The following is a 15,583-nucleotide window of genomic DNA, read 5'->3' as shown; positions in this document are numbered from 1 at the left end:
CTGCCCATGCGGGTACGTCTTATCAGGGGTCCTATGCCGTACATGTTCTCTGTCAGGTCGTAACAAACTGTCGCACCATTTGATTGTGAGTTCGAGTTAGGGTTATTGCTCACAACAGCCGTATTATCTTACAAGCTTGATGATCTTGATGAGCATCCAGTTGTTGCCAGAGCTAGTCATCAGCTTGAAGAACACCGGCGCCAGTGACAAGTAGTTCTTTGGATTCTTACGTGCCAGCTCACAGATAACATTGACTGCAGCACACTGGACAGCTACACACACAAGCATTCGAGTCGTCAGATGTACATACCCACCCACCCTCACGTATGTCTCTCCCCCCCCCCCCCCCCCCCCGATATGCACAACCCTCACATGCCTCCATGACTGAAAATCCCCTAACGAGAGCAGACACCCATTCACATTGTCAAATGCATTATTTGTCAATGCACACAAGAGAGCACAGACGGACATCCCCCCACCCCCCACCCCAACATAACATGCAACCCCTTTCGCATGCCAATCACAGAAAAAGACCCCATCTGAATACAGGCATCCATCACAGCAGAAAAGGGAGGTATTGATCGGATCACTAACAACATAGTAGAGTGGACTTAAAGTAGTTGAAGTAGTTGGGAGGCACGTAAATCAGAGGAACCAGTGGTCCAAACAACCGAAAGGAGTACTTCAAATACATGTACAGTTGTGGCCAAAGAAATCCGACCCACGTGCCGAAAGCAGCACCAATGCTCATGCGGTCTCTGCGGCCCTCAGGTCGGTTTTCGGAGAGTGCATGACGTAATTGAAATGGAAACGCGGCGCTGCTTTTGACTCGCGAGTCGGATTTCTTTGGCCACCAGTGTAGTTACACTATCACCCAGACACTAGGTAACATACCAGGCTCAGCATCCTCAAGCTTGTCTTTCAGACGGGGAAACGCTGGACGAAGTGAGTCGGGAAACTGCACAGCAAAATATACCAGAGAGAGGGAGAGGGACAGAGAGAGAGAGAGAGAGAGAGAGAGAGAGAGAGAGAGAGAGAGAGAGAGAGAGAGAGAGAGAGAGAGAGAGAGAGAGAGAGAGAAAGAGAGAGAGAGAGAGAGAGAGAGAGAGAGAGAGAGAGAAAGAGAGAGCGAGAGAGAGAGAAAGAGAGAGAGAGAGAGAGAAAGAGAGAGAGAGAGAAAAAGAGAGAGAGAAAAAGAGAGAGAGAAAGAGAGAGAGAGAGAGAGAGAGAGAGAATGAGAATGAGAAAACACGGCAGGAGAAAGCCAACGGCTTTTCTGATAAGTTACAATTGCAACGCCTGGATGGACCAGTTTGTGCAGCAGCGAGGGAGAAAAGTAATGCCACCGCCACCAGAGAGACAAACAAACACAGTTCAGACATGGGGACAGCCTCACAGCTACCCACCTTCAAAAAGATCTTGTACATGAGAAGAATGGCCTTCTTGCGCAAATACGGCTTAGTCGAGGACATCTGTACCAAAAGAAGAAGAAAATCACAAAAACAACAAGACGACGCTGGCCAATTGCTACTTTCTTTTGAGGACTAGCGTGGAGACGCTATGACTAGCAGTGTCTACTTTGTGGAAACAGTTTTACCGTATTTCCACAAATAGTAGGCCGGTCTACTATTTTTTCAACCTCGTCCTAACCCGGCCTTATAATCGAGGACGGTCTTGTATTCGAGGACGGTCTTTTATTCTTTCAACCCAGTTTGACCCCCGGTCTTCTATTTCTCGCCACACAGTTTTACCCCCGTTCTTCAATTTTCTTCTACACAGTTTGAGCACGGTCTTCTATTTTTTCCCACAGTTTGAGCACGGTCTTCTATTTTTAACACAAGAACAAAGACTCATTTAGTAGGCCCGGTCTTCAAATCGGAGACGGTCTTTTATTTTTTCAATCGCCCCCTGCCCCGGCCTTGTATACGAAGAAGGCGTTGTATACGAGGACGGCCTTTTATTTGCGGAAATACGGTACTAGCTGAACATACACACAATTATACAGTACACCCACGACTCTCTTATCCGGGCACCCTGAGACAGATAGGTGTTCGTAACTCAGAAAATACCGATAAACAAGGCATGATGGATGTGGCCAGCAACTCTGGGACACGCGTACACCTTGTGATACCTCGTAGCACAGTAGCAGTCACTGCGCAAAGAATAATGTGGTGCTAACGCATTGAGCATACGCGCGGCAGAAACACTACGACTCGGAGTACTCCACAAACTCAGAAGGGTACCGGGCTGACAGAGGTATCGGGATAGGGGGTCTAAGGCACAAGTAGGTGAATATGGTTTTAATACATTCAGACATTATCAGAGGATGTACATGGACATGCACTAACACACGAAGATGGTCTTCATGAAAATCAGATAGCACTAGAGAGGATGTAGAGGGGACGGTTTCAAATAGGACACAGGTTGCAAACCGGAACGGACTCAATATTCACCTTCTCTCTTGGTATTTTGATTAGAAAACATATGTCACAGTGAGACTACGATGTGTTATACTCCGAGCTAAAATTTCATGGCTCTGCGATGACCAGAAGCGCCATATCAAGCAGGTGAGTTTTTGACGTGTTGCTTCGCACTGCGACTTGAGTTTTACGACTTTCGAAAAATCAACTTCTTGTCGCAGGTAAACAGCGGCTCGCCTCTCGCCAATAAAGCACCGCATACCAATCAAAACTAATGGAAGCACACACAAGGCGTATTGTTACTCTGTACTGGCCGTCGTGGAGCGATAGCAATTTCCTAATTTCAGAGCCAGAGTGAATTTGACGTGCACTCTAAAACGTGTCCGGTTTGGAGCCACCTCTGATTTGAACTTTTTTGAAGCGAACAATTGGGCAACTTGGAGGCAATGGGTCAACACAAAGGAGTGGCTCAGTTCGATTGACTCTGGCCCCAGAGCAAACTTCAACATGCCAGTTTCCTTCCACAAACATATTTCGAGTGAAAAATCAACGCTGATGATCGGTTTGGGTCTATACAAATTTGGCTGTCAAAGCGTCCCGGTATCGAGCCGTCCCCTCTACATGCACTACTACACTGATAAACACCATGGGCAATTCTGGCCCATTGACGTGTCATTGCCTGCTGGCAACTCCACTGTTAGTCTGCTGTACATACCAGTGCCATCACGTCGTTGGCCAAGTCACGTGCAAGGTCTGTGCTGACAAAACATGACAAGCCAGTGAGTGCGACGCCCGCATCGTACATATTCTGACTTGATAAGTCCTGTATATGATAACACAGAGACAATGCAAACGCGCACATACACACACATTCAAGTGCAGGGACGCACATACACGCAAATAAAACCGCATGGTAGAAGTTCGTGAAGAAGGAGATTGAGACATGATTAACTGGCTGCGGTGGAGCCTCCGCATATTGAAGATGGTAGAAGTTCATTATCAAAACTCAGTTTTCACACTCTGTAATAAGCACATGTGGAAACACAGTGTGCACAGATGCGCATACAAGCGACACTGCACTCTGTGTGTTCAAATGCACATACACACGACACTGGATTCATAGGCATACACACAAACACACACACACACACACACGCACACTGTGTTCGGACGCGCACAGCAAAATGGTACATTAAAGAGCATGACATGACAGAGTGTGTACATACCTTTCGGATCATGTTGGTGGTCAGCATAAGAACATCCGTGTCTTCGTGAAACGATTGTGAAGCCGCCAAGTACCCCATTCTCTGTGATACGAATATACATACACACAGACACAGACACAGACACACACAAATACACACATGAGAATAACAGCATTACACAACGGAGACCATAACTATCAGCGTCACAGAGGATCGAAATCGAAACACTGAAGATTACAGTGAAAGAAGCAAGTGAGTTTCAATGCAGCCAAGCGAGAATGAGTACAACTTCTGTGATAAAGCTGTGCGAAGAACTACAGTCCATTCGCCAAACCAGGGCCCCTGATACGCTAAAACTACCAGCATATGTCTGAAAAAAAATGCCGAACTGTGGAGGAGTTCCTGCCTGGAAGATTTCCTGGCACACACTGAGTACCATGATCAAGTTTCACCGTATTTCTTGAATGAGAATGAAGTGAGACTGAAAAACCTATGGGCCCAGGTTTGGTGAATGGACTGTAGACTTCAGTCAGACTCATAATTACCTTGTACATGAACTTGGAAGAGCTCATGACCTCGATGATGTTGAACGCTGCCCAGCTAATGTCATAGCCCAACATTTGTAACTGAACAGAGGACACACACAGCATGGAAAGAGAGAGAGAGAGAGAGAGAGAGAGAGAGAGAGAGAGAGAGAGAGAGAGAGAGAGAGAGAGAGAGAGAGAGAGAGAGAGAGAGAGAGAGAGGCCATGGAAAGCACGGGAGAGGAAGTCAAGTTCTCCACAACACAAAATAGAGGTTCACAGCATAATTGAACCAGTGCTTTTGGACAAAATCTGAGCGTTTCTGAAGCAGCAGTTACTGTTCATACAGTATAACAATACAGCACTGTGGGATGCTCAAGAATGGTGAACTGAAGAACAGGCTAGGATTTCACCAAGCAATGTATAGCAATTTAGACTGGGTACATGGTGACCAGGCAATGTATAGCAATTTAGACAGGGTACATGGTGACCAAGCAATGTATAGTAATTTAGACTGGGTACATGGTGACCAAGCAATGTATACCGACACTGGGTACATGGTGACTCAACTGTCAACTGTGCATAGACTATATAGCAGGGACTAATTTACTTCAAAAAAATTGCATAGCAATAATTGCTACACACCTCGATGTTTGCATAGCAACGCAACAATTTTGCATAGCAGTTTTTTTCTGTCGACAATGCAGTCTTCAGTGCACTTCCACTTATACCGTCAACAAACGCCATGCTGCCTCAAACCACGAAGCGAGGACGCCTTCTCCCTGCACATCTTGCAAAATATCTTGGTCACAGCTCCACCACTCGACTCTGCGCGAATCCATTCTTTTTTGGGATCAAATTCAGCAATCCACTTGTCCACAGTACCTTGCTTCACAGACATGCCAGCAGTGAAGAGGCTTCATCAATAAGGCTAGCAGAATTTTACAAAGATAAGTCCTGAACGGTCGAGACGCCTACTGCTAGTGAAGCAACGCGGTCTAAATCTCAAAAGCAGGTGAAGTCCTTGTCGACACTCGCCTCGTGCTTCCTGGGCCATGGGCTGCACTTCAAGTAAGTGTTAGTTAGTTAGTTTCCAAGTGCACGTGCTGCGGTGCGCGTGCGGAGATAGACTATTAGTGTGACATATGGCCATGGTCCCGCGGCCCGCGCGTGCGTATGGTGTAAAATCTACCTGCAGTGCAGGCTGGACAACCACACACACACAGTCTAATCTAGTCACAGTGCATGGCGCGCCATCTCGTGGCGCCAAACCAGCCACACACACTGTAAAGCTACACAATCATGTGCATGCGCTACGCGTGCACTACAAGTCTATGTCCAGGGCCATACTTAGCTGTATGTTGTGTCGCAGTTTACCGCGACTCACTACGAACTTCGAATCGCAGACACTGTGTTTTGCGTCGCAAATTGCGATGCGATACCGGTTAAATTAGTCCCTGTATAGTAGAGTAAAACAACGTGCCCTAACCGGACACCCTTGGTGCAGTGGAAACTGTCCTGGTATGACTGGGATTCCGCTTGCTACAGGGTCCGGCAAACACAGGTTTTACTGTACATGAAAGATAAGACAGGTCTAGGCTAGGATGCTGACCCCCCCCCCCCCCCCCCCCCCCCCCCCTCCACACCTAGTGTTCAGCACCTGACAGTACTGTGTACACAAATGAAAGGTGGCGGACAAACTTACATATATTAACTTTGCTACGGCATTAGCCTTCATGGTCATGTTATCTTGCCGTAACTCGCCCTTGATCTCCTCAATACAACTGGAGATATAACGGCTCTGCAACACAACACAGCAAGTAAACACTAAGTTTTGTAATGATCAGAAAGAAAACAATTTCAGGGTTTGGGCGAGACTCGGCTAGAGGACGAGTTTTCCGCAACCGCAGGAACGCCACCACCCTCAAGGATCAAGGCGTAGATGCAGCTCCTAAAGCGGTGGTCAGAACAATGCCGTTAAAAACAGCGCGTGCATACAAGAGGGTTCTGTGCAGGTGCAGAATCCACTAGCATGCCGTGCAGGTATCGATTGATTGGTCTTCCCTGCAATGTGCAGTAGTCTGTCAATACACACTGCACTGCACTGTGGCTACAGAGCTATGTCTCTTGAGCAGTTCAAGACCGTGCGTGTACGCTAGCTACATGTGTGTGTGTGTGTGCTTGTGGGCGCGCGTGTGTGTGTGCGTGTGCATGTGAAGTGGTGTCAGCAAGGTGGTGCATGGTTCAGGAGCGTTGCTTGCTGGGCTCAAGGTGCACACAGCCATGCTTTCCCACCGCATCTTCCCAACGGCCATCAGACTCTGCCAACCCAATACCTTACTCACAACTACAAAACAAACATTATCCAGCACTCTGTGACTGCTACTTCCAGTCCGGTAGTGGATTCAATGCCAGATTGCGAGCGAGACAAGCGAACAACAGCAAGTGGCTGTCGATAGTCCCGTGTCTATACAATAAAACCTATCAAGGCGACCACCTCTCCCCGAAGACAACTGCAGCAAGGACCAAGGGATGCTATTTCCAGTCAAATGGCACGGGATAAGAGGACCATCTGGTTACAGAGACCACACTTTGAAAGTCCCTTGAGCAGTCGTCTTAGACAGGTTTCACTCTAGTTCAATATCTGGGTGCATGCAGCGAGAAACTTCAGGACGGCTGCAACAACATGACACTGAATGCGTGTGCGTGAAGCGGTGATGCTCCCCCCCCCCCCCCCCCCCCATGATCCCTGTTACTAGTGTTAGTAACGGCAGGTAAGCCACTCTACAACAGCCGTATGGTCAAGGTGTGTGCATGCGTGTGTCTGTGTGCATGCGCGCGCTTGCGTCTGTGCGCGTATGTGTGTGCACGCGCATGCATACTCTTGCCTACAGCGTCATCGCAATTGGCTGATTAGAGGACAGAGTGATGGGACTTCAACAACGGACATTGAGCTAGGTGCATGAAGGGCATAAAGCCGATACACTGCATTGATGCGGATAACCACTTTTCCAAGGTGCCCCATAACCCCATAATTGCGTCTCGGCTTGCAGTGTGTCAGCCAAGGTGCATTGCATTCTCCGGAAGCATCACCTATCAAGCATGACACTTCACTAATTACATGATGCACGTAACACACATGTGCAGGAACCAGGAAATTTTGAATCTGGAATTTTTTTGTCACGATGGTACAGGAAACTCCACATGCCTCACACTTTCCACCAGTCCACGAAAGTGCGACGAGGATCTATTCTCTATCGTTGCACCCTGACTGATACACGAGGATGATGCATTTCCTGCGAATATCTCGAGTCCCAAAAGTGGAAGTTGACATACGTGTACAATGCAGAGTACATTCTTTTCAAACCACTTGAAAATTTCGGAGACTATAGCAAGTACGACAATACTAAAACCAATAACAAAGATTCATCGTGGAAATAATTACCTCATTGTGGCGATTATTCCTGATTCCACGAACCAAATCACTCAAGGATTTCTCAAACATGATCAAATTCTATTCTTCTCCGGGACGCGAGGTCCCGGGACGCCTAATCCACGCTGCGAGTAGTCTATGCAGTGTACCAAGCCACAGATAGGAGAGTTGATCAACACTAAATCCTCCAAGGCACGTCTAAACCTCGACGCATTCTGTTTTGGAGAACTGCTTTCCAAACAACCTCTCAAACAAACTGCATTTCAGACTGCACAAAACGATGCCAGCCTGCAGCCTTGATACACAAACGGTGCAAGACTCGTCATTGTTTTCTGCGAAAAATATCTCGATTTGCTGCCATGATAACCAGGATGCAACGCTAGCCGCGATCTGCCCTTTTGGAGCCGCACAGTCACAGACTCCGAAACAGCCCGCTAGAAGTGGGGATTGTCTACCAGTGCGCATGCGTACGTGAGTCATTGCCCAAGAGGATGACGTAGGTAGGGAGCATGGTTGTCACGTGCATGTACCCTCGTGCTGTCAGTTTTCTTTGTTGGTGTCAAACGGCCTTGCATGCCTTTCTGCTTGATTTTTTTGGTTTATTCTTGTATGCAGTACGCAGTCTGTCTTGTTCGTTATGCGGAGCATGTAGGCTGAAGTGATATTTCCTCCTGACTGTTTCCATCACTATTGACGTTTCACAGACCCCGTTACGCGTTGCTCACTAAAACCAAACGTGGATGTTCGCCGGCGTACTGAAATGCGGCACAGTAAATTTGCCTGAGCAGGTAATCGCAGCTCTGAAATTAACACAAACGGGCCTTCACTAATCATCGCAACCACCAGGAGGCAGGAGGACTACTATACAGTGCTGCACCAACGCCTGGCTGTAGCATGGCGCAGCCTTAGTTATGACCAAGGACTTGGGTCTATGCAGTTTTCTGGCCGGTCTTCGCAGGTAGGGTACATGTACACTGACTGTAGGGCTGGTTCGAGTTCAAGTCATCCTGTGTACAAAAATGCGCACTCTTCTGTTCACTAGTAGTAGTACTAAATCCAGTGACTGCAGTCTGCAGTGACAGTCAGTGACAGTCAGTCATTTATCTCCGAACTCACTGCATGCAAGTCATCTATGCGCTCTGTCCTAGATAGCATTCCATGTGTACTTCGCCACGTGACAAGCCACATTCGGAGGTAGATATTGTCAAATTGTGACGCCTGCAGCTGCTCTTGCTGTCTGCTGTCTGCCGGCTTTGGTGCGAAGTACTGCAAACCTCTGGGGGTATTCTGCAAGACGTAGTGGTCTTGGCGGACCAGTCATGCACAATGCACAAATAAGGACAAACTGAGAGAGTGAGTGGGTCTTCTCTGTACTGCACATTGACACCGCTGTACAATCGGAAAAAGTATAATTATGGCAACGTTTTAGAGACGCCATACTGTGCCTGGTTTTAGCGTGCACAGCGTCACTGAATACAGAGACCCGGCTAGATGTAGTCAACTCGTTCCCATGATGCGCACATTTCAAAGCAGGCGTTCACATCACTACACACGCACACACACACACACGGAGGTCAGCTGACGAAGTGAGGCTTGCATACATTATCGTTTTTGAAAACGGGCAATCTGAAACGGAACGGCTCGCAGCGAAAACACAACCACACATGCTGAGGAAATATCAGCGTTTGCTCTCGCGGGAGCAAGAAAAAGAAAACATTCTGTGCGGAAGATAAAAGAAGCTGTATTGAGGGAGGAGATAGTGTCTGAATAAAGCGAGCAGTATCAAAACCGTGATAAAGTTAGCTTGCTGTTATGTGTGACGAAATGCAAAAAATATCAATGTTATTGTGAAAAATATCAATGTTACAGTGAATGTCGCCATTGGCAACAGTACCAAGCACTAACACAGCTGCATGGCAATTTTGCCGGTCAACTAGTGTGCATTGGATTCGAGCACGTTGATCAATGTCAGTGCTTCTCTAAATCATTCGATCAGTAGGCCAGCTACATGCGTATAAACAGGTGACACAAAAAAATAATACCAGAACACAGCGTTTCTTTTGGCTGTTATGTCCTTAAAAGGACACCAGGCGAAGCATTGCCAGGCATGCAAACAAAGAGCCAGCTCATACAGACAACGTAGGCAATACAATACATGTCCTACAGATGAGGGAGGAATACAAGTAGATCACTAGATTCGGATGGAGAAAAGCCAGCAAACAATGCACAATGGACCCTGCTCTCTAGTGACCGGCCGGTCCAGAGTTGCACAGCAAAACAGCAGAAATCGCGAAGACGAGAAAGAGAAAAATGAGCAAGCAGGATCCATACTGCTGCATGGGTGCAGTCGGGCGTACACTTTCTAGTATGGCAATGCATGTGCTGGAACAGTCCGCACGAGTTTACAACATACATGATGATACAAAGTCACATTCAACACAAACAGATGCTTGAAGTGCACACATTGGTTTGCTGAAATGCAGAGCACATTGAAAAAGGGTGGAGTCAAGTAAGAAACGGATATAGGAATAAAGATGCTTATAGAAATTCAGTGACTGACAATGATTACATGCAAGACGACCATCAACGGGCACATGTATTTGTATCGTATGCCAGCATCGCTACGTGTTGCAGAGTAGCATACATTCTCGATACAGTGGCAGCGTTACAGAACGTCATAACGGCATAGTGCCCAGGACAATCTTTTCGTATGGCCAATGGCCCATGGGGGCAACTTGAAGCAACATGCAGGTACATTACCATCATTGTACTGAAGTACATGAACCATAGCATCACATGTCTTAACATGACATCGTACTGCTGGGGCAAGCCAGCGTGCATGCAGGGGTACGAGCGAACGGCTCAAACAGGACACAATACAGACATGCCACGCAACAAGAATAGACCACATGCACACACACACACACATGCACACATACATACACATGCCTCTATGCACATAAGGCTGAATGCATTGGCATGGGGCAGTGGCAGAAATAAACCAGGCTGCACAAACACACATTGGCATCAAAACTCAAGTGGCCAGCAGAACACTACACAGCGAATCGCAGTGCAGTCCTACACTAGTCATGGTATCCAGCCATATCGACTTGCACTTCATCACAACACCCCGTCGGCGGAGCTTCAATACGCACCTCCATCACCCACGACACACACTCAAGCCTCTTCTCGTCTGACACCGGCAGGTCACGTTCCGGTAACTCTAGCGGATGTCAATGCGGCCGCAGTCTGCTGGTGTGAATGGTTGCTGTTGGCGGAAGCAGCGTGAGCGTGTTCCTCTGCTGACAATCTGAACGCTGCACCGACGGGGAAGAAGTCTAGCTTTCCCACCTTGACGTTCTCCAGTATGTAGCTCTCCTGTCCGGTGTGCTCTGTCGTGTCCTTGGTGAACAGGTACATGAACAAGAACCTGTGGCGGCACGGTGTGTACGCATGGGCACGTGAACAAACACACACATACATACACGTATACACACACACATATCGATATTGATGGAAATAGAAGAGGAGTGGGTTGCGGGCACAATACAAGTGCAAGCATACAGACAGACACTCACATAGGAAGCAAGCACGAGGGACATGGATGTGCATGCAGAGTGGATACAGGCATTGTGATCCTTTTCGGAACAGAACATCAGGCCATATTCCAATCGCATGCCATTCAAAGGTGAGGGAGCGGTCACCCAAACATTACACGGATAGCTTTCTGCGTATGTTCGCCCTGATGATGGGCTAGGCCTGAAGATTTAGCGGAGCATTGGTTTATTCGCAGTGAAGAGACCGTTATTGAAGTGTTGGAGTGAGGTTAAAAAGATAAGTGTAAGTGGCTGCGTTGGAGTTTGCGGACACTGATAAGAAAAGTCTCTCGGCAATGCATCATTCCACTCACAGGTAATTGGAGATGTTGTGCTCCTTCTCGACATGCAGCTGAAAGCCGTGCGGTGTCACGTCGAATCGCTCCTTGCCAATACCGCACACAAAGCACTTGGTCTGAGAATGATCAGGAAAGGTAACAGAGAGAGAGAGAGAGAGAGAGAGAGAGAGAGAGAGAGAGAGAGAGAGAGAGAGAGAGAGAGAGAGAGAGAGCAAATATTCAGTAATTTAAAGGCAGCCAGCGTTGCTGATACAATACCCAATGTCATGCAGAGGCTTCACAGACACTTGTGTGCGCATACATACATGCATACATACAGACACACACAGACACACACGCATACGCTGAGCAAGCTCTGCCAGGCAGCAGAGGACCTGCATCGACCAATGTTCTAGAAACACTCTATTTTTGTCAGAGGAAAATCTCCTATTCTGGTATTCATCTCGAGCCAAGATATCCCTGGATCATCTGTCCTTAGAGGACTGGTTCGGCTGCATGGGATCCAACAATAAATACCTGCGGATTATAACAACACGTTTGCTGCTGGTGTCACCAACATACCTCGTCATCGGACTTGACCTCCTCTTCGCGATCGCGCAGTTCTCCAAACGAGTCAATGATCAGACCTGACAGGATGGGAAAGGCATGCACAAACAACAGTAGCATATTTCCTGTCACACATGATGAGACATGTTCTGCTTGTTGCGTTGAGTACTATTTTAAGAGTATTCAAACTTCTACACGGGAGAAATTCCTGACCCACCAGCATCATTTTCCTGAAAGGAGTCGATATTACTGGACCTGGACCTTACCTTGGATAATGGCCAGCAAGATGATGATGACGAAGAAGAAGAAAGTGATGTCAAACACCATACGTGGTAGCTCGTACTCATCACCGTCTGGGTCCTTGATGGAATCACCTATTGACAGTGGCACACACACAGCGATGTATAAAGAGAACACATGATGTCACACACACAACATCTAAAGAGAGAGCATCAAGTCATACGTTACACAGCATAGTTATAAAGAGAAAGCACGATGCGGCATCAGGCCATATAATGCCATGTGACCATGTCATGTGACCGGGTTATCAGGTCACATGGCCACGGAATACTATAGTAGTCCTGTGTTCACCATGTACATGTACATGTGCCACTCACCGATTCCTCCGCCAGATCGCAGGCCAGCGTACATGTGGAAAGCAAAGCACTGCAGATGGAAAAAGACCGAGAATGCATGAGAGAAAGCGAGCAAGCATAAGAGAAGAGAGTGAGTGTGTGTACGAGAGAGAGAGAGAGAGAGAGAGAGAGAGAGAGAGAGAGAGAGAGAGAGAGAGAGAGAGAGAGAGAGAGAGAGAGAGAGAGAGAGAGAGAGAGAGAGAGAGAGAGAGAGAGAGAGAGAGAGAGAGAGAGAGAGAAAGAAGGAAAGAAAGCAAGAGAGAAAGAGAGAGAGAGAGAGAGAGAGAGAGAGAGAGAGAGGAGGGGGGGGGGGGGAGAGAGAGAGGAAGAGAGAGCCGACCTTAGACCAGACTGCTGTTGAGTATTTCGACCCAGTAAATTACGAATCCCTCCTTCCGCAATTGCTGTTGATACCCGGTAGGACTGCAATGTACATTACACAGCACATGAACCTACAACCACACATGCCCGTGCGATCCCGGGCCAATGTCCGGCTACGATTGAACTCAGCTGAGGGTGTGTTCAGACATCTCTTACCGTCAGCATGTTGTTGCACTTGGGGTCATGTCCCCCGTCCACCTCTTTCTCATAGAACTTGCGGAAGAAGTTGAATGCCAGTACAGTGTAGATGTACACGACCACACAGGTCATCAAGAACGTCATCATCAGCTACATTGTATACACACACAACACACACAGGTCATCAAGAACGTCATCATCAGCTACATTGTATCCACACACAAACACACATAATTGTAAACACAGGCCAACGTCTCACACAATGTCATGTGTATTCGTACACAAATGCATACACCCATATACGTGTACATGCACATGTGCGTCCTTAAAGGGGAAGTGTACCCTAAAATCAAATTTTCACCAGTTGTAGTCTTCTGGGTGCTGAGTCGAATGGCCTTGGTCCGAGGAAGCTGCGACGCTCCCTTCCTTCTTTTTTCCCAATCGAACCCGCGCACTTCCACCGAAACTGGGTGACTGCGCCCTACTAGATGGGGATTTGTATGCAAAATCTCACTAAAAGTGCTGTGTCGTTCTTATTAAAGCACGGATGACCGCGATTGGCCCATATGTTGTAGTCTTTTGGACGCTGAGTCCACTGGTTTTGGTCCGAAAAGGCTGCGATGCAGCGTTCCTCCTTTATTCCCAATCGAACATGGTTGAACAAGCGGTCACGTGCTCCTGGGTGCCCAAATCACCTGGTCACCGCGCCAGCAGGCGACAACTTTCACACTAAGGTTCAACTCGAGTTCAACTCGAGTGACAGGACTGCACCCAAAAAAGGTCAAACAGGCTAGTAAGTTGTACCCTGCAGGCACGGTGACCAGGTGACTGGTGTACGCAGGAGCACGTGACCACTTGTTAAACCATGTTCGATTGGGAATAAAGGAGGAACGCTGCATCGCAGCCTTTTCGGACCAAAACCAGTCGACTCAGCGTCCAAAAGACTACAACATATGGGCCAATGGCGGTCATCCGTGCTTTTATAAGAACGAAATGGCGCTTTTAGTGACATTTTGCATACAAATCCCCATCTAGTAGGGCGCAGTCACCCAGGCGCAGTCACCCAGTTTCGGTGGAAGTGCGCGAGTTCGATTGGGAATAAAGGAGGAAGGGAGCGTATCAGCTTCCTCGGACCAAGACCATTCGACTCAGCACCCCGAAGACTACAACTGGTGAAAATTTGATTTTAGGGTATACTTCCCCTTTAATGACTATGACTCCTTATGGGGATAGCTCACACCACATGGTAAAAAAGATGCTGAAAGCATGTTTCGTACTGCACGCATGTTTCGTACTGCACGCATGTTTCGTACTGCATGCATGTTTCGTACTGCATGCATGTTTCGTACTGCATGCATGTTTCGTACTGCATGCATGTTTCGTACTGCATGCATGTTTCGTACTGCATGCATGTTTCGTACTGCATGCATGTTTCGTACTGCATGCATGTTTCGTACTGCATGCATGTTTCGTACTTCATGCATGTTTCGTACTGCATGCATGTTTCGTACTGCATGCATGTTTCGTACTGCATGCATGTTTCGTACTGCATGCATGTTTCGTACTGCATGCATGTTTCGTACTGCATGCATGTTTCGTACTGCATGCATGTTTCGTACTGCATGCATGTTTCGTACTACATGCATGTTTCGTACTGCATGCATGTTTCGTACTGCATGCATGTTTCGTACTACATGCATGTTTCGTACTGCATGCATGTTTCGTACTGCATGCAGCAAACATACTTCAAATCACTACAGTGCGTCTAAACGTAGTCTGCGTGATTTGCCGTATACACCTGTTTCTTGAAGAGCCAACTGTTTACTATTTTTTCGCTCGCGGACATGTCCTGGCTTACGACAACGAGAAAATTGCATCACACAAGATGTTTCAAGGCTTTCGCAGTCGGCTGGGCTCACAGCAAGCCTGGTCCGTGCAAAGTTGCACACTTCTGGGAGCCTCTGTGCTCTTGTTGCGTCCTTTGGGGGTATCACTGAAGCAATTCCACATCCCGGCACATGCGCTCTCTGGCCGACCTTGCTCTGTAGATAAACAGGCCAAATGCTGCTGCTTACCCTTTGAGTACTTTGGGCTACTGTAATTTCACAAATTTTCGGTTTTATTTTCGGTACTTTGGGTGCATCTGTTTCATACATAAAATTTCAATACACCGAACAAACACTAACACACATAACCCAATAGGGAACTGCTTCTCTGTACCGAAAATTTCTGTTCACCTAGCCTAGCTTTTTGCTCTCATACCGAAAATATTGAGCACCGAAAATTTCTGAAATTAGAGTATCCCTTACCAGGCGTATAGCACAGACGGTTGGAGGTGGTCCTGCCGGAGAGGGGTGGGGGTTGTCCCCCTGGGAAAATTTTGAAATAGGGTGCAAAATAATCCTG

At 47.5% G+C, this 15,583-nt stretch overlaps 2 protein-coding genes across 4 annotated transcripts in view; both read right to left on the bottom strand.

Moving 5' to 3' along the window:
- The window catches only part of LOC135819140 (AP-3 complex subunit delta-1-like), a 28,900-nt gene extending 21,026 nt beyond the window's left edge, over positions 1-7,874 (bottom strand). The window contains exons 1-8 of the mRNA XM_065332297.1: positions 7,595-7,874; positions 5,855-5,950; positions 4,171-4,251; positions 3,647-3,727; positions 3,136-3,243; positions 1,407-1,472; positions 895-958; positions 133-272 (exon numbers count right to left, since the gene is read on the bottom strand). Coding sequence (XP_065188369.1) covers positions 133-272; positions 895-958; positions 1,407-1,472; positions 3,136-3,243; positions 3,647-3,727; positions 4,171-4,251; positions 5,855-5,950; positions 7,595-7,654 — 696 coding nt within the window. The 5' untranslated portion in view covers positions 7,655-7,874. The remainder of the gene's footprint in view (positions 1-132; positions 273-894; positions 959-1,406; positions 1,473-3,135; positions 3,244-3,646; positions 3,728-4,170; positions 4,252-5,854; positions 5,951-7,594) is intronic.
- Positions 7,875-9,169: 1,295 nt separating this feature from the next.
- Positions 9,170-15,583, bottom strand: part of LOC135819139 (ryanodine receptor 2-like) — a 124,408-nt gene continuing 117,994 nt past the window's right edge. For all 3 annotated transcript variants that reach the window (XM_065332293.1, XM_065332295.1, XM_065332294.1), the window contains 6 exons: positions 13,196-13,327; positions 12,641-12,689; positions 12,290-12,397; positions 12,039-12,103; positions 11,493-11,593; positions 9,170-11,012 (listed from right to left, as the gene is read on the bottom strand). In XM_065332293.1, the coding sequence (XP_065188365.1) occupies positions 10,790-11,012; positions 11,493-11,593; positions 12,039-12,103; positions 12,290-12,397; positions 12,641-12,689; positions 13,196-13,327 (678 nt within the window). In that variant the 3' untranslated portion in view covers positions 9,170-10,789. The remainder of the gene's footprint in view (positions 11,013-11,492; positions 11,594-12,038; positions 12,104-12,289; positions 12,398-12,640; positions 12,690-13,195; positions 13,328-15,583) is intronic.

Source organism: Sycon ciliatum, chromosome 6 (assembly GCF_964019385.1).
Source record: "Sycon ciliatum chromosome 6, ocSycCili1.1, whole genome shotgun sequence".
Lineage (NCBI taxonomy): Eukaryota > Metazoa > Porifera > Calcarea > Leucosolenida > Sycettidae > Sycon > Sycon ciliatum.
The sequence above is the reverse complement of the archived record's forward strand: the minus strand, read 5'-3'. Positions and strand labels throughout refer to the sequence as shown.